Source organism: Pagrus pagrus (genome assembly GCF_965226575.1).
Source record: "Pagrus pagrus genome assembly, chromosome: 20".
NCBI lineage: Eukaryota > Metazoa > Chordata > Actinopteri > Spariformes > Sparidae > Pagrus > Pagrus pagrus.
In genome coordinates, this window is record NC_140207.1 from 11,413,481 (window position 1) to 11,439,686 (window position 26,206).

A 26,206-nucleotide genomic window follows, 5' to 3' on the forward strand; every position below is an offset into this window, starting at 1 on the left:
GCAGAGTGTGCAGAGAGAGGCAGCGTGGCGAGGTACCTTGAAGGAGCTGTGTACGAGGGTTTCGTCCAGGTCGATCACCACGCAGTTCTTGCCGTAGTCTTCTATACTGACCTCTGGCAGGAGGAACTTGGCTGGTGGCTGCAGAGACAACACACATCCTTTATAAAAGAGGTTCAGTGGAGGGAACACATGCACACAAACACTCATACTGAGGGTGTGATGATGAGTGTTTGGGACTTGGCTGCTTTGGGTGACACTGAAGACACATTTAACAGCATGAACGACCTGAAGGAGGGTGTCACATAGCTTCTGTGGAGACTTGACTGAAAGATACGATATCAATACACTGGTGAGGTGATGTGATACTCGTCCTGGATGTTTGTCATTGAAAATATAAAGTATAGCAGGCCAATTAATCACTAGAGTGCATAAACCCCAAAATAATTGAGCATCATTGCACTTCTGGTTCCCTTGTGTTGAAGTCGATGGGTTTTTGAACAGGTTTTTTCTGTTAAATGCCTGAAATAAGGTCTGTGGTCAACAAAAGCTTAAGAGAAATTCACATATTGTTCTATGTCATCAAGTACATCAGTAAATACTCTAGTAGTGTACAGTAGTAAGGAGCTTAGTGGTGGTGACGTTTAAGTCATGCAACTGCAATGTAGTTTGTCAGCCTAACATTAGCTTTTTACTTCTGGCAATTTAATTTACACTTAAGAAATCAGTGGCGTTTATCTGTTAGTGTGTCATAAACGTGTTTGCCACAGGGCTTATTTTCTGCGATAATCCAAAATCCGATGAACAAAGGAACCAGGGCGATGCTAACTTCTGGGTTAGCCTCCACAAAGACGTCATTCCTTCAGCACTATGGGTCAACTGACAGAAAGTGAAATGGCATCAATTAATCAGTTATGTTATTTTTACAATCAAAAGGGCTGAAGCATGTCTACTAAAAGCTGCAATTAGCTAAAAGCTAAGTGAACTGTTTTCCATTGTTGCGCATTACATGTGATAGTTAATGTGTTTCATTACAATTAGCTTGGAATAATCAACAGAAATTTGCAGAAGCGTAGCATGACGTCATCATATTGTTACAAAATGATTCCAATGAATTATTAAGTTATTGCTGTCAACAACGTCTATCTACTAGCAAAAGCATTATAAATGACATCATGAAGACAGAAAACAGCAGCGTCTCATCTAATGCGAGGTCACTGTGCCATCACATCTCAACACTACCTCTTCCAGCTGGTGATAAATAATTTGCCTGTTGTTGTGGTTGTGTGTGTGGCTGGACTGTGTGAGTCCCTGCTGATATTTCCTGTTATGACCTCATGTTGACTGAGCTCTGTGACTGTGCTGCCTTCAGGGTCAGGGGGGAAAAAGGAGAAACACTCGTGTCCTCTGCCAAGCAGGCCTGGGGCTACAGACAGGCACGGGGCAGATGGCAGGGGCCATAGGGGGCACGCACACACACACACACACACACTCATACACGTACATCCATGCATCCATGCACACACACATATATATAAACACACAAATCTACATAGAGGAGAGGAGCAAGGACTCCATCAATCTTATACACACACACACATTTGTGCTGCTGCTCAGTATGCCAGCCATTTCCTGCATGAATCTGTGTGTTTTAGTGTGTTTTCCGGCCCGGCTCACTGTATTTATCATGTGTTATCGCAGGACTGCATGCTGGTGTATCACAGGAAGGATTCCCTGGGAGCAAGGACACCGAATGACATCCTGTCAGGCCATGATGAATGTGATTTACACATGCAGGTTGAGCAAATAAAGAAGGACTGAGGGGGACCTTGACATTTTTCACCAGGGAGCAGCGCCGCGATAATAAAACTCTTCACCTGAAGCCACAGCCAGGGGGCGCCGGCCCAAAGTGACAGCTCTAAACCACAGTGGATCATGCTTATGGAGAGGAAATCATTTTACTTGCTCACCGTGAGGCAGAGAAAAAGCTAACAAACAGATGGTGAGAAACATGTTTGTCTGTTGGAAAGAAACATGATAAATTCTATAACAACGGCTGACAGAATATTTCTACATAATTAAAACATTACTTCATTTGAAGCATCCAGCTTGTGTTAAAGGAGACATATTATGCTTTTTCGTTTTTTTCCCTTTCTTAAGTGTTTCATATATGTTATTGTGCATGTAAAAGGGCTTGAAACGTTAAAAAGCCTGAAGTCTGCACCAACAGGAGCTCCTCTTTCCCACATAAAACACTGGTCCTGAAGCGTACTCACGCCTCGTCAGTAGTCCTGAATCAGGCGTTAGCGGGATGGTTGGCTAACGTGGCTTCTCCCAGTCCGGGACGATGTTGGACTGATGTTGTTATATCGAGAGAAACAGTGCGAATGTTAACTAAATAATGAGTGGTAGGTTTGATGCTTTAACTGTTTTTCATGTTGCTTTTTCTGTTTGTATCATTACTGTAGCGCCACCTCAGTTAGCATTAGCTTTGTTTTTTATAGGAACCCCCTTTTGCTCTGGTGTGTTTGTGTTGCCGCTGTGTGTAAATGTACTCGACGTAGATGCCCTGAAGATAATGATATAGCTACGTATGTGTCAAAAAGTAACGGTCAATCTGCAGGAATTTATTTGCTTGGAAAGTGCGTACAAATTTGTTTAGCACCCAGCAGCTAGCGCTATCATATTCCTCCTCTAACATGTGCGGTTGTTAAGTTTTTGTTAAATAGTTATTCTTGTTGTGATATTAAAGGAAGTGTAGCTAATTGGGAGCGTGTGTTAACTGACCAATCAGAGCAGACTGGGCTTTTTGGGAGGGGGGGGGGGCCTTAAAGAGACAGGAGCTAGAACCGAGCGTCATAGGACAGTATGAGAAAACTGATGTGTTGAGCGTGTAAACCTATTATAAAAATAAAATCATGAACATAATATGTCTCCTTTAATATTAATATTTCTACTTTTCCGAGAACAATGAAGGCAATAAGTGCTTTTCAATGCCAGTTTGTGTTTCATGATTTTTTTAGGGCTCAAAATTGGAATTAAAGGAATTAATTAGAGCCCTCTTTAAATATCTGTTGGGGATTATATGGGCAGAATAATAGGAATATGGAGTAATCAAAAGCATAATCAAGGGCTTAATAGCTGTAACATTTTATGCTTAATATATTTCATTTATAACAAAACACTTACCGTAATTATATTCATTAATAATGTATTTATGCATCAGTAAATGCTTCTTATTCAATCTCATGACAAGCGACCACACGCCATCCACTGATAACTAAATGTTATGTAGTACTGGTGTACTGGTGTATCTTTATATGTTTGTGATGAGCTCTTGGTTCCTTTGACGTGGTGTTGTGACGGTGATACAGTCAAGAGTGACGCAGACGTCACCTGCCCAGGTCAGCTGGAGTTATTTAAGTTATCCTCGCCCCAGTCCCGGCCAACATTACAACATGCAAGAGCAGACCTCATCGCCACATGCACTTCCTGCCATTGAAGGGAGGTGTCTGCTGCGTGGTGTAGTTTAAAGCTTGGCTGCGATTGTGGGAAGCTGTGAGTGTGAATATCCTAAATTACAGAGAACCGCAGGACCACATAGAGTCCAAAATAGCTAAATGAAATGCAGTTTCAGCACAAACAAAGAAGGGATCAGATAAATTCCCCTGTCTGGTGAACGTCTGAGGACTACAGATCATTGAAACCGAGCCCCCCTCCTAATGGACTAACAGAAGTCCATTGACCACTGAGTGCAGAATCACAATGTAATCTTTCTCAATACAGACAAATACCTAATTTAATCGAGTGATTAAAGGGCGGATTGTCCGTTTGTTGATCCAGACTGCAGCTGTAAAGGTCTAAGATTCAATACATTTGATCTAATAAGAAAATCAATCTCATGTTCTGTTCCAGTGATTAGAAAAACACATGAGAGATGGACAACAGGACGAATAAATCATATGATAATAAGTGGAGGGTAGGCAGCACAAAGCAAAGCACTGAGAGCTCGACGATGATCAAAATTGGAGACTGCCAAAAAAAAAATTTCATCTGAGAGCAAAGAAAAATCACCTTTGTGTCAACATCCACATGCAGCTAGAGTGATGAAGCACAGCAAGCGGAGGGAGGGGGAGGTGACTGTGACGGAGCGAGATGAAGAAAAATGAAAGATAATAATACATACACTGGGGATGGGGATGACCTGGACCTGGTCACACTGGAGAAAACAAACAGAGAGAGAAGAAGAGAGAGAGATTTAAAGAGAGACAGGGTGGATAAAAACAAGAAGAAGAAGAAGAAGCAGAAAGCAAAAGAAAAAAAATCGTTGGCGAGAGAGAAATCGACAGCGTCAATAATCTAATCAACGAATGCAGAGGGAGAGGGACAGAGAAAGAGAAAGAGAAAGAGAAAGAGGGACGTATAGTACACACACCGTGATAGAAAGTGAGAACAACTCGCTGAAAAACAAACAGAGCTGCCATAGTAACAAATACAACTGGCCAGAAATCCAGCAACAGTACACTGCTGGGAGGGACTGTGGCGCGGACCCAGCTTCGAAAAAATCAGCCCCGCACTATAACAAGGCTTTTTATGGCAAGGTTCGCCAGGTTCACTCGAAATTAATGGGAACTCGTTTGTTGAAGAAGGGGGTCCGGAGCGGGTCAGCGCTGACCACATGTATGGTGTCTGCAACGGGCCACACATTCCTCCCCTGAACGAGAGACATTTACAGGTAAACAGGAGTGGAAATGTGATACGGTCCTGCTCCATTTATAGCGCCCGTGTACCTGCCTTGGCAGCCGAGCGCCGTGTTTGCGGAGGAGCTCGGGGGTTTTGGCGCCTTTTTCCGGGGCCAGAACGTTCGCTTCACACATCCTCACTACACTGGTCAGAGTGTGTGTGAGGAGAGGGGGAGGCGTGGGTGCCAGGCAATCCATCACACCGGACACACACAAGGCCCACTTTATGAGGATTAAAGAAGCAGCGAGTACGTGTGTGTGTGTGTGTGTGTGTGTGTGTGTGTGTGTGTGCGCACATGGGTTGCCATGGACTTGTGCAAGCTTGTGCGAGCATGCGCCAGAAAGAGCGTGTGTGTGTGTGTGTGTGTGTGTGCCTTTTGAGCCTCTCAGCGCGCCCTGTGTGTTATTTTGTGTGTGCGGTTGTGTGCGTAGGCAGCTATCGAAGAATGCAAGATGGGAAGCGAGCCCGTATTTTCAAGCAGTGGATGGTAAACAACCTCTGGGTTCAGCGGGTTTGAAGCAGCTGGAAAAATTTGTGGAGGGAGCTCAGCGAGGCTGCACAGCGCCTCGGCCTCGGCTCTCTGCAGGAAAAGGCAAACCCTAACAAGCTCTCTGTAGCGAAAACCAAACAAATGTTACTCGTTACTGCGTCTCTTGAGTCAAAGCAGGAGTTCTGTCTCGTATTAACTCATTCCCAGCGGGTCATGTGGATGCAAATGGTATGTAATTTGGACTCTGGCCAAGTATGATGTGAGAGAAAAATAAGCTTCACCTTGGGAGGACTGCCATTCTCCTCTGGCGGCGGGGGCAGAGAAAGTGTCTTGTTGTTGGCAGGTGGTGTCTCCACGTGGTAGTCATTGTAGTTGCGGAAGCAGCAGAAGAAGGGGCTGAAAATGCTCCGGCTCCGGTGCTTCTTTAGGCTGCTGTTGGACTGGGAGACTGGAGGAGATAATGAAAGAAAGAAAACAAGGTTAGGCTGCTTCGCATTGGTCAGCCAGCGGTAGTAGCCGATTGAGATATTTTACTGAAGTAGCAAAACCACAGTCTAAAAACTCATGGTTACAAGTAAAAGTCCTGCACTGACAATGCTACGGATTGTTGAAATTTTGGGAATTGTGCTTTTTTTTTGCTTCTCGTGCGTGTCAAGATCAATACCATTCTCATTTTTGTGTTCAAAAAGTACAGCTATGGGGCACGCATCCCCTGTACAGAGGCCTTGTCCTCGCTGCAGCAGCCCAGCCCAGTGAGCAAACGGTGGTCTAGATCACGTCTTTTAGACATCATTTACGGACATCCAAGACCTCTAAAAGACGTCCTCTGGGGAGCCAGAATGAAAGTTTTTTATACGTCTTTTCTGGACGTTGTATAGACGTTTATATATCGTTTATCGACTAATTCTGGCTGTCAGTGGACATCCAGCTCATAGCCAGTATGAACATCTATTCTCAACTAATTCTGGATGTCAGTGGATGTCTAGATTATGGCCTGACTATTGTCTATAGTCAGGCCGAAAACGATAAATACGATAAACGATATATAAACGTCTATACAACGTCCAGAAAAGACGTATAAAAAACTTCTATCTGGCTCCCCAGAGGACGTCTTTTAGACGTCTTGGATGTCCTTAAATGACGTCTAAAAGACGTGATCTAGACCACCGTTATCTTACTGGGAAGGTTCGAGTTTAACCTGTGTCCACCCTGTTTCCTGTCATCTCCTCAGCTGTCCTATCAATAAAGCCAAGAAAGGCCAAAAAAAATATAGGGGGAAAAAAAAAGTACAGCTAGTAGACAGTTGGACAGGAGCTTAGACTTGAACCGGGGGAATCAGCTAGCTCGGATCTGTCCTAATTATCTAATTCTCAAGTTATGTACTGTTTTATGTACTGTCACCTGTTGAGAGTTGGTATAATATGTTTAAAAGCCTTTATGTTCATGTAAAGCATCCTCTGGAAGAAAAAAGGCAGAAGTTGATGCTCAGAGTTGCAGACAGACTGTGTCCCACATGAATCATCGCATTATCGTGACAAAAGTCGCTGAGATGTATGTTGTACAACACAGTGAGGCATCGGTTCATGCAATAGGGAGCACGGGGACAAAAATAGCCATCATCAGAGTGCCCTCTGGGAAGGTAGTCCACTTAATTAACATCAAGAAATAAAGAGAGCACGAGATAGACGTATTCATATCAAATATGAGATATGTGGCAGGAACAGAAGGAAAATCTAAGAATTTCACATTAAAAAGACCCTGAAAACCACCGTCTACGCAAAGTAGAGTCTATATTTTAATCAGCCATCTTCAACCATTTCTATTATTTGACTTTATTTGACTGTAATGAAAACTAGATTCATATGCTTGGCGAGATGGGCTGATCAGTGGCCGAGTGCTGCAGAGCTCCAGGGAGAAAACAACATACACATATAGGTCCCTGGTTACATCATCCCTCCTTCACTGTCTCTGAAGCCAATGGCCTACTTTCACACTGACAGAGGAGAAACGAGCAGACTCCAGTGGTCTGTAGGCCTCGATTAATGCTCCATCGCGGATTATGATTTTTATATTTTCTGTCTGTGAGGACGAGTGGATAAAAATAGAAATTTGGGCAGGACCGGCACAAAGGCTGAAATCTGACATTGCAATTATCCCGAGGTCCTCCGAAGGTAGAAATTCTGCCAGCTTAATTGCTTTAAAGGTAATTTTCAGGCATGGAAAATCCGAAATCTGTGCAGGACTTTGAAGTGTCCACGGGCCGACTTCAGAATCATCATTTTGGTGCCTCGGAGCAGCCATCACATAGTGTCCCTGTTTGCTGCTGTCTTGTTAACGTGTTCATACAGCCGTGTGACACAGGCAGCCCAGTTAGCCATGCATGCTGAGGCTGTTTGCAGCCCGCTCCTGCGCTGAGAGGCTTCAGATTGATGCCTGGAACTATCCTCGGGTTGCTCCGACTGGATCTGACAGGCTGCGGGCAGTTCGTCTTCTTTGTTCTCTCCGCCTTTGTAGTCCGAAGCTCGCTGTGGATCTTCCTCTTCCCCGATAGAAGTTCCCGAGCAGCAACACTTCGGTAAACAAACACGGCTATACGGTGGGAACAGGAAGGCAACATGCTGTGTTGCTATAACCTGCGTGGTGATGGAAGGATATGTTCTGCCCACGTAGACTTGATGTACTCAGTGCTGGTATGAAAAACTGATAACAGTGCTCTGACGAGTATATTTCTCTCCGTCTGCGGACATGCTGAGCAAACCTGAATGTTTGCTGTTAATTGTTGAAGCATGATAGGAATTCATCTAATTAGAAAAAAAGAAAAGCACCACAGGCTGAAAGCATTAACCCCATGTCACCTATTACACAGACACACACACTCACAGTTGAGAAAGTCTTTATATCGAGGCGATATTGTTTGTGGTGCTCACAGATGCATAAATGGCACCATTTTCTTTTGTGAGGTTTTATAATCTGAGGCGTGTGGCTTTATTAATGGTTAATAAATAATTTACAAATGCTTTATATTTGAATTATGAGCCTTCATCCTCCTGCAGCGCGAGGGGCTGTGAATCAATGAGCTGTAATTCTAATAGTAAATTAATCGCCAGTCATCAAGCAAATTAAAGATTTGCAGCTTTCTTCCCGTAAAGTAAATATTTTTGGTTTTTATACTGTAGGTTAGACAAAACGTGAACTGTGATACCCCTTCACAGCGCCTGCATCGCTAATTTTTGCTGCTTGTCAGGCGCGATGTTATGACTTGGGTTGAAGTTAAGGCAGCTGGCTCGATAAAACTTTCGTCTCTGTTCAAGCAGCGTCCAAACGTCGTACAGTCAGCGCTGACTTTGAAAAAGAGATTGCAGTAAAAGATATTTAAAGTAGCCACTGTCACACTGTCAGCGACCTGCGTGTCACTACACGAACCTTAGCTCGTTAGCTTCCACCGTTAGCTCTAGAAAAAACGATGTGTCTATTTCAGAATTTTATTGATTGATTGATTGATTTGTAAATGATTTATAAATAATCATGACATTAAAAATGTAACTGCAACACTGTCCAGAAACAATGTCACATTGCTGCAGCTCATTTCTAAAATGTCACTTTAAATGCTTCATCAACAAACTTCATCCACTTCACTGGGAGTGGCAGCAATCTCGTGAAACATGAAGTCAAAACCAAAGAGAAAGTGTTGTAATGTAAACGGCTGGACCCTTGAACACAGTAAGTTTCCAGCTCGGAGGGACCCGGAGGCCTCGCTCACTCTCCCCGAAGTTGGCCTCAAACACTTTGATGTCATTCTTCCTCCATTTTGAGGCCTGTCTACATTTTCCCGCCCTGGTCGGCTGCCCCGAACGACCGCCCCCGAAAAAAAGCAGGTGGGAGCGCACGAGAGGGGGAGAGAGAGAGAGAGAGAGAAAGGAGAGGGAGCTTGGACGGGGGAGAGAAGGGCGTAGAATGGGTGGGGAGAGTTACTGTGGCGAGACAGCCTATACTTGGGTCTGATTCTTACTCCACCCCCTCCTGCACCACCACCCTACACAAACAGAGCTTTCCTTTCTCCCTTTGACACAAACAACATAGCTGAGAGTTGACTGCTGCCGGATACCGAGCGCACACACACACACACACACACACACACACACACACACCCACGCACACGGCATATGTTCACATGTTTAGGCAAAGGGCCACGTGTACTGTGATCAACAAACGGACTGACACAGAAACTTTTTAGCTTTCAGTGTCCTTGCTCAGGTATGCGACTGGAGTCAGCTCGCCCTGCATAGTAACGCCACTGTCGTCAGGCCTGAGAATAACAGCAGAAGGTCAAAGTGCAACATTAGTCATCGGGAACACGGGAGACGTCATGTGAAGTAACCACAAACTGAACAACAAGAAGGTAAAATCAGTCAAATGAGACACAAAAGCACCCAGAGAAGAAGGGATACGCCTCGGTTTAATCTAGGGTGGTGCACCCAGGTGGTTTTAGCTAACAAAAGCAGGGCGAGATATACTGTATGAGCCTCCTCGGAGCAGGTGCACATTATTTACCCACTGAATACACTTCATTCGATCAGCATATTCCCTTGATGTGAGAGCAGCCCTTTAAGGCAGCGCCTGTGTCAATGCTTCTGCTGAACGTTAGGTAACAGATACTGTAGAAGGCTCAGTAGTCAATCAGAGCCAGCCAGGCTCTCTGTCACATGTTCAGGCGCAACCACTAACAAGGCCGGAAGAGGGAGAAAACGCAGGAAATTCTCAGCATTCCTGACAGGAAGAGATAATCACCCCGTGACCCACAGCGTGGAATAATGCCAAGCTCTGAGAGGGAATATGATCCCCGGCTTAGCTCGATACTTTCGAGGTGGCCTCCTTTACTGTAGCTTTAAAAGCACATAAAGTCTGCGAGCAGCCAAAACAAAAACATGCCACATTTTTAAAATGTGACTGGAGGTTTAAGTTTAGCTGCTGTTTTTTTTTTCTTTACAGGGGATGAAGTCTCAAAGGTTTATGTCAGGACATTCATCACTCCTGAGCCAAATGCTCCCCAGCGAAAAAGGCAATTAAAGGTTAATTCAGGTTTATTACAACTTGGGTCTCATTTTTATTCTTTTGGCTGTTATTTCTATTAGTTATGAACATTGTGCTCACCACGTTAATTGCTGAGATCTGGGAAGATAACAACATAGCTACAATGAAGTCGGATAAATGGGCAATAAACACAAAATGTTCACACTGGTTTTAAACACGGCAACGGTTTAGACAGATTAACTAAACCAGAAGTTCCAACCCCCCGGGCCATGAACCTCGTAACATTCACAACCAAATCATATGATTTGGCAGAAAAAGCCGATTAATAATCGTATAACTTTACAGGCTATCGCAGGGTGTTTCTGCAATAAATAACTTGAACTTTGTGCTGCAGTTCTCCTCATCACTCACGCCAGGTTGGCCGGTCTGAAACAAAATCATCAGTATAAAAATGGTCTGCTGTGCAAAAATGGTGGGAAACTTTTGACCTAAACCACTTTATTTGGTCAGAGTTTAATAATCTCTGTATGCACGCACAAATACAGAAAGTACATGAGGCAAACTACCACAAAATTATCCTTCAATTCATCTCTTGCCCGGTCAAACTTCTTTTCAGCAATGTCTGAGCGTTCCCAAAGCTCAACAGACTCATTGAAGAAAAATAATTACTGAATACCAAACAGAAAAAGCCATTTGTTTCTTTACGTTTGCCAAAAAAGCCTTTAAACAACTTAAGATCCTCCACAGCCTCACAGCAATTCTTCAGTATCAAACACGTAGAACAAGGAAATGAGACAATGTTGTTTCACAAGAACCTTTAAGAAAGTATTTACTGCTACCATCAACAGCTAACGTTAGCTTAGCGTGAACTTAAAAAAATACTTTAACGTTATAACGTGTGCAGGGTAGTGGCAAGATTAAAAAATAAACAGAAGTCAAGCTCTCTGTTGTGTTTCAGCTCAAAGCCATCACGTCATGTCAACGTTAGCTTAGCCTGGCTGACTGGAAGTAACTGAGGCGGCACTCCAGAGAAGCTAACGGCAGCTAGCTAGCATTGTGTGTATTAGACGACTTTTAACTTTTAAAAGTAACTTTTACTGGGAGTCATCTTTCTTCTCTTCTGGGAGAGGCTAACTGGTCGGACTGTTCGCTAACATCTCCCTCAGTCCTCCGAACATCATCCACGTGTCAATTCTTCTGTATTGAACACATGAAGAACAAGAAAATGAGACAATGTTGATTCACAAGCACCCAGCCGACGATAAGGAAGTATTTACTGACTGACAACAGCTAACGCTAGCATAGGGACAATGAAAAAATAGCAGCTCGCACATAATCACCATCTATTTTGATAGTTTTGGGTGTCTTTCAAGTAAATTGTCAAATATTTGCTGGTTCAACAAAGGATTTGCAGCTTTTCTCTGCTGTTTGCGGTAGTACAGTAGGAGTTTGGGGGTTTTGCGCTGTTTGTTTGACAAGAAAAAGCATTTAAAGACATCACTTTGGGCTTTAAGAAACACTGATGACCTTTTTTCCTCATTACGGCCTTTTGCTCATTTTGTTTGTAGGCTAATTAGCCCATTCATTAGTTATGTCCGTCAATAAGCGCAAAAATATGGAAGCCCTTTACGGTCATGGGTCAAACATATAATTTCCATTTCCCAATCACAACGAGTTTAGTTTATTTGTTCTTCTAAAAAGGTAGCTGAATAGGCCCGTTCTAAACTAAAGGATTGATCGAATTATTTGTGAAAATAATCATCAGCCCTACTTAACTGCAAAAAACCACAAACATAAGACAGAAGTTGTATGAAATTGAAATCATCCTGGTACATATTAGTAGTGCCTGTGACAGACCTTGAACTCCTCTCCGGCAGCAGTTAGTTGCCCAGCCAGGCAGGTAAAGTGTACAGTACCTGGGGGGGCATGAAGGTAAAATGTGAGAACGGCCCTTGTGAAGGAGTAGCTTAAATAATTCAGATGGAAAACAGGCCGGTTTTAAATGGCGCAGCCGGGTACTTAACATACACTAAAATAAAACAGCCAGGAGCCAGAGTGATTTCCACGCTATCTCTGCTATACAAAGCTACTGTATAACTAAAAAACACGACACAGTGAGAACTTGACATCATGGCAAGGAGACACCAACGGCCAAAAATGACATGCTAAAACTCTCATGGCCTCAGGCATGATATCACAGATTATTCTTCCTCCTCCTTTCACGGAGAGTTTGAGTGCGGGGCGTTTGCATTAAAAGTTGGACCAGCTGTCCAGGGCTTATATAACACCATGTGAGATAAAATACTTATTCGTCTGCAGCCAGACAGAAGAACGGGACTCTACACACACACATGGACCTGCAGGTTATCCACTGTTAGCCTGCAGCCTGGGATCCATAACGTCCTGAGTTGACAACACACGGAGGCAGAGTGAGCACCTGAAGAAGAAGCTGTTATACGCGACTATAACTAAAAGCAACAGACAGCAGTGAGAGGGAAGTCCTTGTTGTGCACTGTGTCAGCAATATAACGGTGTGGAAGGACTCCCTGCGGTAACACACTATATCTCTGAATGGGATGACGTAAGAAAGAAAACGCTTTCATCTTATTTACACTAAAGCTAAGACAAGATTAATAATTCATTTTTTAAATGAGCCATCCTTCTTAAAATGTCTTGTCCTGGTTGATTTACAGTCCAAAACAAAAACAAGATATTCAAATTACAACTACATACAGTGAAATCAAGAGCAGCAGTAAATCCTCACCTAGCTGAAAGCTCACAGCATGTCTTTGGGGATAGAAATGCCCGTCTGTAGGTCCACCACTGTTGAATGGTCGGCCATTGAACCTGGACTTTCATGTTGCCCTCAGGATGAAGATAAAAAACACTGGTGGTCCCTACTTTTCATCTAGCATTTTCATCAGCTTCATTGCACTCTCTGTTCAGTGTTAAAAAGCAAAATTAGCATGCTGACATGCTAAACTAAGATGGTGAACATGGTCCACCTGCAATGTGAAAGGTGAGTGTGGAGCCCTGCGTTTACATTCCTACCAAATGTTGTAATGTTTCACAGATGTTTTTGTTCAAAGTGACTTCCGTTGTTTCATTCACACACATCAGGAGCCAGTTCAGCCATTCGGTATCTAACTCGAGCGCACAACTAAGAAGCCAGCCCTTTACACCGACTGCGCTACAGTGAGTCACTCTATTGTCACTCCGTCTATCAACTCATCGATTAGTCAAGTAATTGTTGAAGCACCGAGTTTTAAATACGCTGAGTTCTGTCCTCGTTCATCAAAAACAGATTATTGATCGTTTCCACAGAGAGAGAGAGAGAGAAAATCCAACCAAGAGAGGTGATGATAATTACAACAGATCGGCTTCCAAAACAATATTTACACCAAAGAGCATCTGCTTTGCGAAACACTTGAACATGTGTCTGCTTAAACACACACACACACACATACACATACACACAAAGTAAATCCAAACAGCTGAGTGGAGTTAGGTAGCGCTCACTGAGCTGAGCCTGACAGTTCAGCCTGTGTGTGTTCACTGTGTCCAGGCCCTTGGTGGGTTATGTGTGAGGCCATTAAGGCAATAATAGCACAGTATGATAAAATAAACTCCCACTAAGCCTCCTTACTTCCCAGCACAGACAGCTGAGACCCGGGTGAAAATTACTGGCTTGGAGGTACACTCGGTACTAGCAGATGCCTTTAGTCACACTCACTGACCCTCAGCTGCCCTTCTGGTTTTATTTCCCTACTTATCCAGGAGGATTTATATACACATATGCATCCTACGTGACCTTATGTAACTGACATTCACTCGCTTGAATACGTGAAAACGCGGCCTTGCTGAGATTTCTACATAAAATGCTCGGTTGGCACCCCTCTGTTGTGCAAGGTACTAATTCTCCACGGTGCTTCCGTGAACCCTGACACAGAGACGTGGGTGGGTCTGCCCCTGCCTTCCTGCCTCAGCTGTATAGCAGCGTGGGCGCTGTGGTGGCGGTGCCAGCCTGCCTGCAGCCCCCGGGGAACGAGGGCTGCTGCTGCTGCTGCTTCTCGAAATGAAGGAGATGACAAGCGCGGGGGAATTAACCCACTGAGAGCTCAGGGAGAAATAATGAGGGAGATCTGACTATTCTGCCGGAGTTACGCAACCGGCAGCAACACAGCCCACGTTGTTTGGGGCTGCGGCAGTTCATTATTTATATATCTTTTTTTATATTCTCATCCACAACTATGCGCTCGGTGCCAGAGGCTCAGTGACTGATGGGAAATCCTCCTCGCCTGTCTGTTGGCTGAAAAAAAAAAAATCACGTTAAAAGAATTAATGTCAGATGAAATTAAAGGCTTGTCTCCAGGCTCGTACACTTGCTGACCCCAGAGATGGTGCCCGTGCAGCTGTAAAATTGATCCAGAAAGTTGATCCAGTGAGCAGCTAGAGTGGAATTTTAAGATGTGCTCCAGCAATTTGGTATTGATCTCCCATAAAATTTAGGGAACAGATAAAAAAAAACAAATGGTCAAAGCCCAAAAAACCCTGGATCCTCCATTATCTTTTCCTTAAGGGTGCAATGTGTAAACATTAGCCACCTGTCGAAGGTTGCTCTTAACAAACAGGGGTCAGCATATCATCAGAGTAACCGCCCACCGCTGCTCACTATAGCCTACTCCTTCTTGTAGCTATTTTTGGTCGTAGCGACTAGCTGCCGTTAGCAAGTCGGCTCTGTTAGCTGTGAAGCTAGTGGCCCTGTAATCTGACTTGAGACTATTAGGAGCTGGTTCAGCAGCCTCCCATTGAACATGGCCAGTAAGGTTGTCGTGGTGTTCCCAAGACTAATAAGCTTGTGACAACACCGGTAATTCCCGGTACACCAGCTACAAGATGCTCACTGAGTGCTGTGATAATGTACCTTTACTGCTAATGCAAACCAAACATTTCCTACTGTTGCACCTTCACATTAAAAACATTTAACCGGTGAAACACGAGTTGCACACCTCCAACTTCTCAGTGAGGTAACCAACTCCTTTTCCCTCATTAATGTTACCAGATTCCCCGTTAGCATTGGCTTTAAATAAAAAATTATTGTTAAATGGGTGCTTTTGCTTTTCACTTCAACCACAAATCCTCCGCCATCGTCTTGTCAGTAAACTTTCCTTACTCTCATCATGTTTCAAGTCAAATTTGACTCCTGCTACTCGGTGCTGCGACTCTGCTGCTGGCCTCGCTGTTACATGAAGTAGATGCCTGCAGTTGTTTATAGTGTTCACTGTTGCATTAGCAGGGTGCAAAAACAGCATGTAGAGTCAGAATATTTTCACATCTTTCTCTGAATTGAGGATTTATTTCAGCCAAACCAGAGGTGATGTGGAAACACAAACCCTGACCCTGGTCTAAGCTGAAACTACAGGGGGCTATACTATCAGACTATAGACGTCTAGAGGAAATACCATCAAAACTGTTCTTTGTTCATATTCTGTTGATTCATTTGTTGAATGTTTTAAACTCAGATTTACATTCTCACATATCTCACCCTCCCTGTCTCCGTCTGGTAAATGTCTTTAAAAAAAATTAACTCAAGATCTGATGTCATCAAAATGACATCATCGGGGTTATTTTCTTCAGACTCCACAGAGCCACAGAAGACATTAAAGAGCCGTTTTCTCATGCTGAGCGGTACGCGCTAACCGTAATGTGTAAAATTGGTGGAATGCCCCTTTAAGTCGTTCTTATGCATGAACGTTAACAAATTGCGTGTTTTTCAGTGAATCAGATTCATTAAAATGCTGCATGCTATGAATGGAAAGGAAGTAAACAAGTAGGTCAGGTATTTGTGTGTGTGTGTGTGTGTGTGTGTGTGTGTGTGTGTGTGTGTGTGTGTGTGTGTTGGTGCGAGCATGTGTGTGCCCTGCTTGTGCATTGCTGCTACAGTTCCTCATGCCTCTGCTCTCTGAGAGGCGTTCATGTCTTCATTTCCACACACAGCATGTCCTACTTAGTGCCCCTTGAGAGTCACAGTTAAACAGTATTCACCTTTTACCTCTGGAGAGGCCGAAACATTCCTCATGTGTCTTTTACAGCCTGTGTATTTGCTTACCCCTATTTAAAAATGCATAAACCTTTTATGCTCTTCTGTCAAACATCTTGAAACTGGCAGGACACACACTTCAGGAAGGGTGACAGAAAATCATTACGTACAAAACATGATCTCCCTTTCAGATAGCCAATTACTGATGATGAATGCCAGCCAGAGGAGGGCAAAAATATGCAGAAAGGCCATCGCCTTGTCAGAGCCAGGCTGGGTACCTGCCTGCAACCCAAGAGACACACAGCTGCTGTGAGCACTTTCTCCTTCACCTCCACTCTTTCTTCCTTGACCCCTACCTTCCTCCGACTGTATTGATCTGTTTTGACAACGCGTGTTTGCCTGAACAGATGCTCGATTCATCCTAGCTCGCGGCGCGTTCGAGTCCATGCTCAACAGTCCCGTCAGAAACGGGCTTCAGAGCAGCAGCGACCAGGCGGCTGCGGCCGTGTGGCAGGCAGTCCTTTTTTTTTTCCGCTCCGAAGGGATTGCGGCTTTTGGAGCATTAATAATGGTCTCCACTCATTCGCAGACATCGAATGCCGATGTGTCAAGATATACAGGAAAGGCAGAGTGATGTAATCCCGCAACAATGCTGCGCGTTTGAATCGAAGAGCGACAAGACAAGCGTGCACCAGAAGAACCAGAGTGCCAGTCGTTTGTCTTCTGAACTCAATTAGGAGAAGTTTGACGAGTTGGTAGTCGCTGACAGCTGCAGTCAATTAAGGCAAAAGTTGAGAATGGACACAAGACTGTGCAGCCACTTAGACAAATGGAGTTCTTCTGCTATCTTGCTCTATTTTCTCACTCAAATCAATACAAACTTCATTATGAAAGAGCAATCACAACCGACCGTGCAGAATATCATTTTATAAAGAATTTACTCGAAATCCTTCTGTAACAGTCTCTTCAAAGCCCACGGCGGACATTTTGAAGCAGCGTTCGCTCCAAAACAAGCAACCGCAGCATATGAGCTACACTTGAGACAACATTCAAACATAAAACTTCCCCACAATGCCGTCAAACATATGGTCCAAAGCACACACACATAAAAAGAGAGCCCAGAAAAAAAAACCCAAACCAGGCTGTGCAGCAGAACCAACGAACGGGCTCACAAAATACTCCACCGAGGGCAGAGAGATGTCGAGTTCTGATGTAATGAGGTGATCACCTCAATTAAAATGTGCATGTTTCTATAGTAACCCAGTACAGACACAAACCATTACCAACACAAGCATCTTCTATGAAACCTTTCACCTCAAACGCACTGACCAGTGATCAACACGGGAATGAAACTGGTATGAAGAGGAACAGAAACAGGAACATGTCCGCATGTGACTTTGAGGACCAACACGTACTAACTCGAGCAAAAACACAATAAAAGTAACTGATGCAAATACAATTTTAAGGTATAATATGCTGTTTCAGTCTCAAACTTGAATATTATACTTCCTTCTTCAAAGGACAAGGCGACCAATATTCTGCATTTTTCTTCCTCGCAAATCCCGTTGAGTAATATTTAATAAAGGCAAAGTTAAATCCTTAAACAGCTGTGCACTGGAGTAAACATCACTACAAACAGAAGTAAACAGTGCACTAGTTTGGGACGATTTTCAGAGAGTCACAATGTACACGGAGTTGACTCAAAATCAACTACAGTGATGTTTATTGTGGTGAAGTGTGCCTCGTTGATGCTGATGGCAAAGACACACATATAAGACAGGGGAATAAGCTGGCTTTGGCAAGACAGCACTTCTGTTTATAATGGGATTTGCTGGCAGGAAGTAAAACCTAAAACACAATCAGACTGTAAACGCACAGGATGTCATTTCTGTCTCTCAATCTGACAATAACAACTAGAATGGGTCTCAGAGTGTATACCTCTGCCAAGGCCCAACAGTCTAATATAATTTATAATGATAAAATATCAAACAAAACATATTTTAAGCCACTATATTCAGATTTTGTTTTGAGCTGCATCAAATTATATTTACTCATAGATACCAGCCACCTAAATACACCTGATTTTTTTCATCAAGATCCATGCACATTCCCTGAGGGTGATTGCAGCCTGGCTTCACACTCCATGTTGTTTTGTCCAAAACAGGCTCTTCAAGACGTTAACATCGTATCATACCCAACGCAATGTAAAGTAATGTAACGTGAATGCATCGTCCACCACATAATGCTGTTAACTGAACTCAGGTAAAGGTGAAGCTAATCTGGTGCCTTTTGAACAACCTGTCCTCAGGTCAGACCCAGGCCCATACGTCCAGATTGTAGCAGTGTCTGTGGATCTAAGGTATCTATATATACTGGCAGTATATCCACAATACAAGATTTATTAAAAAAAAAAGTAAAAGGATGTTGAAGCTCAGTGTAGGGACTTCAGAGCTGATGTGTGTTGAAGTTTTTTCTCTTTTTTCCAGTTAAAACTGAATTCTGACTGAAGGTTTAAGTATTCACAGTCAGCCAGCCAGTGTAGGAGTGAAGAAAGAGTCAACCCACACTATTTTCCCCTGTGGCCTCTCCGAGGATGGATTGCGGTGCGATTGCATCTCCTTCTCTGTGTCTCACAGTCCACAGATCTACAGGCTGCATCCTAATTAAGGGCCACTTTGCTGATTTTTAACTTGAATTTCTATTGTGAGCGGATCTGAGAATCTGACATAAAGCTTCCTAATACATTCAGTGTCAGAGGAGATAACCCTCATAGGCTCTGGGAAAAAAAACAACCTGCCAGCCATTATAACACTTAATTAGAAAAATTTATGTTTTTATAATGTTTGGTGAGGATCAAAGTCCAGAACTGAGGACCAAAAGAAGCTTTCAGGGCTGCTGGGCTATCCGGCTGGCTCCCAGATATCCCAATTGTGGGCAGCCTTTATTTTGAAGATAGGCAGATTGGCCTTACATAGTCCGTCAAGGTCTAATTTAATTATTTTTATTCAAAAATACTTCCGGTATTGTGTTTCATATGACATCTCTGAGCAGAAGGCTAGCTCAGGTTAGCATAAATACAAAGTAGGGGGAACAGCTAGCTTTCCTCCGTTGGCTGTTTTTACACTTCAGTTTAAGCACGGATTAAACAAACAGCTATTACATCACTTAATTGGAAAAATCTATGTTTTATAATAGGCTATGTTGTCAAGTTCAAAGTCCACCACTGAGGAAAAAAAGAGACGCAGAGGCTGCTACTGTAGGCTACTCAGCTAGCTTCCAGATATCCCAATTGTGCGTAATCTGAAGATATTTAGATTCTTCACAATCAATCAACACAAAGATTGACCTGACTTAGTCAGCTGAGGTCTCATTTTGTAATTCTTATCCAAATATATTTCGTTTAAACAAAGAAATAGTGAAGTGTGTCAAAGCAGAAGGTTAGCTCAGTTTAGCATAAACACAAAAAAGGGGGAAGAGTTAGCCTAGCTCTGTTAGTTGTTATATATACTTGAGTTTCTGTACAGGTTAAACAACACTACATGTTATTTAGTGAGCTTCAGAGATGGTCGATAGACTTTTTACACCCTTGGCCAGAGCCAGGCTAGCTTTCAACCTGCTTCAAGTCTTTGGCTAAGCTAAACAATGCCGCAACAGATCGCCAACTGTTTTGACAAACATTGCAGTTTGAGAAAGAAATTGTAAATATTCTCTAATTCCAGATTCTAAAATATGAATCTTATTTAAATTTCTTTGCTTCTTTCTGAAAGAAAACTGAATACAGACAAAACAAGACATTTGAGGTTGTCATCTTGGTCTTTGGGAAAGAGTGATCTGAATTTTTTACCAACAACAGCCTCTCTGATATATCCGTTGATTTCATGGCTTTTTCTTTTTACAATACTTCAAAGTATTTCCTGAAAAATTGAACTACTGCCACAAAAACAACACAATCAGGGAGATATGAACATGAGCTAATGGGAGATTGACGCATAAACCGACACCTGGGGAGCCGCTATCGACTTGTATATGAGCTCATACAGAAAATGAAATTCAGTGCTACAGAGTCCTTTGTGGTTAATTACAATGCAAGGCTTACAAAGAGCAACAATACAAAGTTACCTCTACAATACGTCTGTTTGCTACTTGCAGCTATAAAAATATTACATTTCTTCTTGTTGTGTTACCTAATTAATGAAATAGACATAAAAATGAATACAATCCCCCAACTTCCACTTCAGGAAGTGTTCATCCCGCACATACAGTTAACAAGCTTATCAGTCAAGGAGCTTAGGCTTGGAAGAAAAACGTTCAACTCTTCCCAATCAGCTGCCCAGTATGGTATTGGACTAAAGTAATGAAGATGTGTCTGACATCCCCAAACTTCCCTGGAGGTGCAGATAATCAGCTTTTCTGAGCAGCATTGGCTGAAAAAGGCTCATAAATCTGTAATAAGGACCGGCGCTTCCGAGCTCAGCTTTTCTCTCAGTCAAAATGGTGCACTGAATATTGACGTACAGAGCTGTCGTGATTCTCAAGAGAGGTGGGAGCCTTCAGAGTGACAGACTGCATCCCCAAAATATATCTGAGAAATCAACACCGCCTATGAACCAGGTAAAAGCTTGTAACCGTCCTCGACCCTACGCTCCAGTCCGGTCATGACAGCAAAGCGCTGCACACAGCAGAGTGGCAGTTTGGTGCCAGGGAGTCCGGGGCAGCCAAAACTCACAGTAGCTCCCCTCGCTGACTGTGCTGCACACACCCCTGCAGGTGTGGTCCACACATCATAAACACTTTATTAATGTACAGCGGAGCGTTCCAGGAATAACCTCAAAAGCCAAGTGTGCATGAAATCACAGGCTTTTCTCCAGATTTTCATATATAATTACAGCTTCAGTATTCTCTTCTCATGTTCTTCCTGGCAATGCAAAGATTTTCTAACCACCAAGCCACAGAGGGAATCGTGACATTTTAACGTGGCATCAATATACATAAATCCCCAACATCTGCTGCTGCTCTTCTACTGGAATTATACATCGTATCACAGTCAGAAAACATTCCCGTGTACAGACAGAGTACCTTGACCACAGAGGTTGAAGGATAAGAGGCTCTGTTTAGTGTCTTGTGCAGCCACTGGAATAATGAGACAGGAGAATGACATTATGTCTCTGTCGGAGAGAGTGCCTATTACTCAGCCTCAGTCAGGAAAACCACACGTCAAAAAATATTATAATTTGTGTTTGTTGTTTGACTCCAGTAAATGATTTTTAAAAATCAAACACTTTTTTCCAAGGACTCCAGGGTAAATTATACAGAGTGGTTAATCAGTATGAAAGAAGCAACACTGACAAACACACATCTTCCTTTAGAAGGAGAATAATAATAAACTAAGGATGAAAGAAACAGGGAAAATGCAGAATGAAACCAAAACGTATGATACGTATGATATTGGTGGTGGGGACCAAAAACAGAGCTAAAAGAGAGCGAATGATGGACCTGGAGTTTTTCTGGAGTAAATCAGAGTATCAGCAATCTCCTAAACAACTGACGTTGATGGGGAGTTGTTGTAAAACGTAAAGAAACAACTGAAAGAAAAAACATAAAATGGCTCCATACAGCTCTTCTGGCGTAATCGAAGTCTCCAGAAGCCCTGAAAAGACAACATTTACACCCTCGATATGCGGTCGAACTCATGCACGGGGTGCGCGCTAACGCTTTTATCTTAGCAGCTATTATTGTGTATATAGTTTGGGGGCTCGGTGTTTCCGGCTACTTGGATTACACCAGGAGAAAACAACTCACCATCTACTTAAGTTGCTTAAGAGAATGCTGTGAAGCTCCAGAAAGGTTTTGTGGATCAAGAAAATTCATCCAACTTTTCAGTAGATAATGACTTAATTTGTATTTTTGGGTGAACCTTTCCTTTAATGTCTTCCTTAATGAAGATGAGTGATCTAGTGAAGAGCAAAGAAATGTCTTTTTGTACTTTTGGCAATATGTTACAGTCTGAGTTTGCTGGGAAAACTTACAAATGTGTGGCAGTATCACTGCTGTTACCAACTGTTTTTTAACAGTTTGCGTGTGAATTATTTTGAAATTAATTAGGTGTCAACAAGGAACTCAAGCAACTAAACCGCTAATCTGTTTCTCTTGATGACAGTTGAAAGTGTAACAGTGTGTGAAAGCGGAACAGAAAGGTTTCCAAGCGAGAAAGACTATTAATATAATAATCTCTGTTACACTCAGCACTTGTTAAACTGCTCTGGGCGTCTGTCACCGCTCACACTGCAGCAGTGAGGAGCTAAACTCAGATTTTGACCTAATCTGATTAACGTAAACAGCTCGTCCATTGATACCTGTCGGACTGTGAAGTTATCGGAGCAGAGCCTCGCTGATTTGTAGAGTGAGATGGAGGCTGGCCGGCCCGTGACTCCCTGCACGTTAGTCCAGTCATTACATTTCATTGCATCAGATCCTGACAAGTAAACGGCTGCCAAATGAAAAGCCTCACTTGGGTTTGGAGAGAAGAAAACGCTGTTTTTCTCAGCCTCTTATGGTTTTTCTACGCTGGCGTCTGGCTTTAAATGAGTACAACGTTTAATCTAAGAAAAAACTACATTATGAGACAACAAACAGCCAACACAGGCTTGTTAATGCCTCGTACCACTACATGTGCTCCGTCTGAAGAGAGAAACCACCCACATTATGATTCCAACCCTCACCTCATTTAACATAATCCATAATGCATAAAGATATAATCTCCACCTGACCAAATGTCTAAAAAAATGTGGCTCTAATGAGTTACTACGTCTTTACTTGGAATGAAACTGATAGGACTCTGAAAATAGCCTGGCCGTGCTCTGAAATATTCAGCATGCGAGAGTGTGTGTGCGTGTGTGCGCGTGTGTGTGTGTGTGTGTGTAGCCCAAGCAGGTCAGAGAGTATCTGTCCTGGAATACAAGTGCTGTTTGTTGTCTGCTTTGACAAAGGAAGTAGTGAAGGGCAGGAAGCTCCCTGGTGATGTGTATGTGTGTGTGTGTGTGTGTGTGTTGAGCCGTTTGAGGAGCCTCACTATGTGTGTGTATGTGTTCGTGTGTGTGTGTGTGTGTGTGTGTGTGTGTGTGTGTGTGTGTGTGTGTGTCCTCTCTGGTCAGCGCCTGACCCTGGATTTTATCCTGCCAGATTAATTGTCGGATTCGGCATGTCATCTGGGATTTACTGTTCGAGACGAGCAGGAAGTTTGTGGGAATTCTGTGCGAGTGCGTCAGAATGTGCTAAAAAAAAAGGCGGTTTTTAATTTCATCGCACAAAATTTCCCGGATGATGAGACTCCTTCCCGCTGAGTGTTTTCGCAGTCGGTGGGTGTTTTCATTGATTTGTTTATGATGGGTTTTAATTATGAAGGCGGCACCGCAAGATTAGAATAAGCTGATGAGGAAACAACGTGCGGTGGAACGTAAACCATAATTGATCCGGTTGCCTCGATAATGCAGATCAGTCTCACTTCTGCTCTTGGATTATATTTGCGTCCAAGTATTTGTCAAAGCGAACAAGTCCAGGTCTTCATTTCAGGAGGTCAGTGAGTCAGAGAGTTGATGTATGTCAGTGTTGCTCAGCAGGAAGGTGACCTTTTCTCCAACAGAGCACTGGGTGTAGCAGGAAGTCGTGGTCCCTCCGGCCTCCAGGCACCCCGCGGCTCAGCGGGATGGGTGCTGGAGCTGCAAACAACCACGACCTCCCGCTGTGATCTACCGTGGCCTCATTTTCTTCACGCGATGGGAACGCATGTCAGAATCAAAAAAATTGTCACCAGCTTGCACGGACTGGTGAAGAAAAAAAAAAACCCTCTCTGGAAAAAAAGTTAATGAAAACTGAAAAGGTCCTGACTCACGAGGGGGGATTTGTAGTTGATGTCGTCGGCACATGGCGAAGTGGCGACTCTTGTGCAAAACAACAAGAGAGGAAATGTGTTTTCGTTCAGCCTCTACTGTAATCTGTAGTGCAGCTGTTGGACTGTTGTTTTCAGGCACTCTTACACATCTGGAAGTGGCTGCTTTTGATAGTATAAACATGCGCTGTTGGTTATATAATGATAATTTTATTATCATCAAGGGAGTGAAGACAATACATGTTTTCTTTTCACAGTTATAAAGCGACAATGAGGTGGTTTTACAAGGTGAACCCTTATAAATGATCCAACTTAAAGGTGCTCTATGTAGTTTTGGAAAAGAAATTCAAAAACTCAGAAAAAAAGGTCATATTTACAATATTGATTTGATATTTCTATAACTGAATAAATAAGCCTTCCTCAGAGAAGCTAGAAGGGTGGCAGGGTCCGCCAAAATGTGTTGTCATTTAAGGTCTGTTTGTTTATTTAGTTTGTTTAAGGGGGCACTGTGTAGTTTTGGGGAGGAATGTCCAATGTTTCCAATATAAATGAGGTAATAACACAAACTCAGAGATATATATTTTTTCCATAAGTGAATAAACAAGCTGTGCTCAGAGGAAAATAAGGTCCAAAGAACACCGTTTGAAGCTAGAAAGGTGGCAGGGTCCGCCACATATTAGTAAAGTAAAACAGTATGAAATTGCGTTGCCCTTTAAGGTCAGTTTGTTTACTCAGTTCATACCAGTTTGTTTGAGCATGAAGATCAATCAATTCAGATTTTTTAATTCTGAATAAAATATATTCCCAAAAACTACATGCAGCACCTTTAAAAGCTGTTTTGAAATGGTGCTTTTTCTCCCCCTGTTGTTTCTGCCCCCTGATCATTGGTGCTACTTGTTATTGTGAGTACACACCAGGCATTTTACAGTGTCAGTGATGCATTCAGGGATGTCGCCAGTGCAGGAGGAAAGGATTAGAGTACCCGCCCCCCGTAGTAAACCCAGCTCGCTCCACACAGATTTTTTTTCTTTTATGTTTAAATCACCATTTTTACATTACAGAACATGAAATTTAAAAATGAGCTGCTGTTTTTAATAATACATAAATAAGTTCCAGCGCACTGCTGGTGTTAAATACTGTATATTGACAGGCTGGCTGAGAGCTCTGGCTCTTAATGCTCCTCTGCTTCAGCTAAACAATGGAGGTTTTCCGTCGATACTCTCTCTCTCTCTCTCTCTCTCTCTCTCAGGCTTTTGCTGTTGCAGCCCAGAATCCTCTCTGCGTGCACAACACAGCCGAGCAACGCAAATAAAACACCATCAGAAATGATAAAATAAATAAATAAAATCAAAAATAAACATGCAAATAACATGCGTGTGCGCGCCTTACCTTTATCTTGACTTGAAGAAATGCTCTCCTCCTCTTTCGGATTTGCAACCTGTGTTATTATGGACGTGTTGTCCATGGAAACGAGATGTTAATGCACCTTCGGCTACACCGTTTTTTTTTTCTTGTTTTTTTTTTTTTATTCCCTGGCAAACATTACCAAAGCGCACTACAGTCAGTCCCCCCGGCTGTGCACGCAGGCTACAGAGCAGCGTCCGCCGTGTGCACCATTAAAATCCCATTTTATTCGGAGCATGCAGTCCCGATCTCCTTCACGATCACGGGCGAAATGTCAGCGAGAAGCAGGAGGAGGAGGAGGAGGAGACGCGGCCACAACATCTGAGGTGACAGTCCGATGTGCGGGAGACAAACAAAGCGTCAGTCCTGCGTTCAAGTCGTGTGTGTCCGCTGTGGTTGTTGCAAGGCAGCATAGCAGTCAGTCAGTCAGTCAGTCACCCCGCCTGCTGCTGCTGCTGCTGCTGCTACTGTACGCTCCGGCTCCAGTCCACACACTACAATATCAACTGCGTGATACGGTTACAGTGTTTACCCAGAGATGGCGACCGTCCTCCTGCCACAGGGCCATGCAGGCTTAACTACAACAACACGCCTTCAACATTTCTATTATCCTCCT

General features: G+C 43.2%; 1 protein-coding gene across 2 annotated transcripts in view; it reads right to left on the reverse strand.

Annotated features, from left to right (window-relative positions):
* The window catches only part of ctdspla (CTD (carboxy-terminal domain, RNA polymerase II, polypeptide A) small phosphatase-like a), a 34,542-nt gene extending 8,336 nt beyond the window's left edge, over positions 1-26,206 (reverse strand). The window contains exons 1-4 of one of the 2 annotated variants that reach the window (XM_084340625.1): positions 25,576-26,206; positions 5,512-5,678; positions 4,184-4,216; positions 37-138 (exon numbers count right to left, since the gene is read on the reverse strand). In XM_084340625.1, coding sequence (XP_084196751.1) covers positions 37-138; positions 4,184-4,216; positions 5,512-5,678; positions 25,576-25,651 — 378 coding nt within the window. In that variant the 5' untranslated portion in view covers positions 25,652-26,206. The remainder of the gene's footprint in view (positions 1-36; positions 139-4,183; positions 4,217-5,511; positions 5,679-25,575) is intronic. The other variant, XM_084340626.1, reaches the window with a different exon arrangement.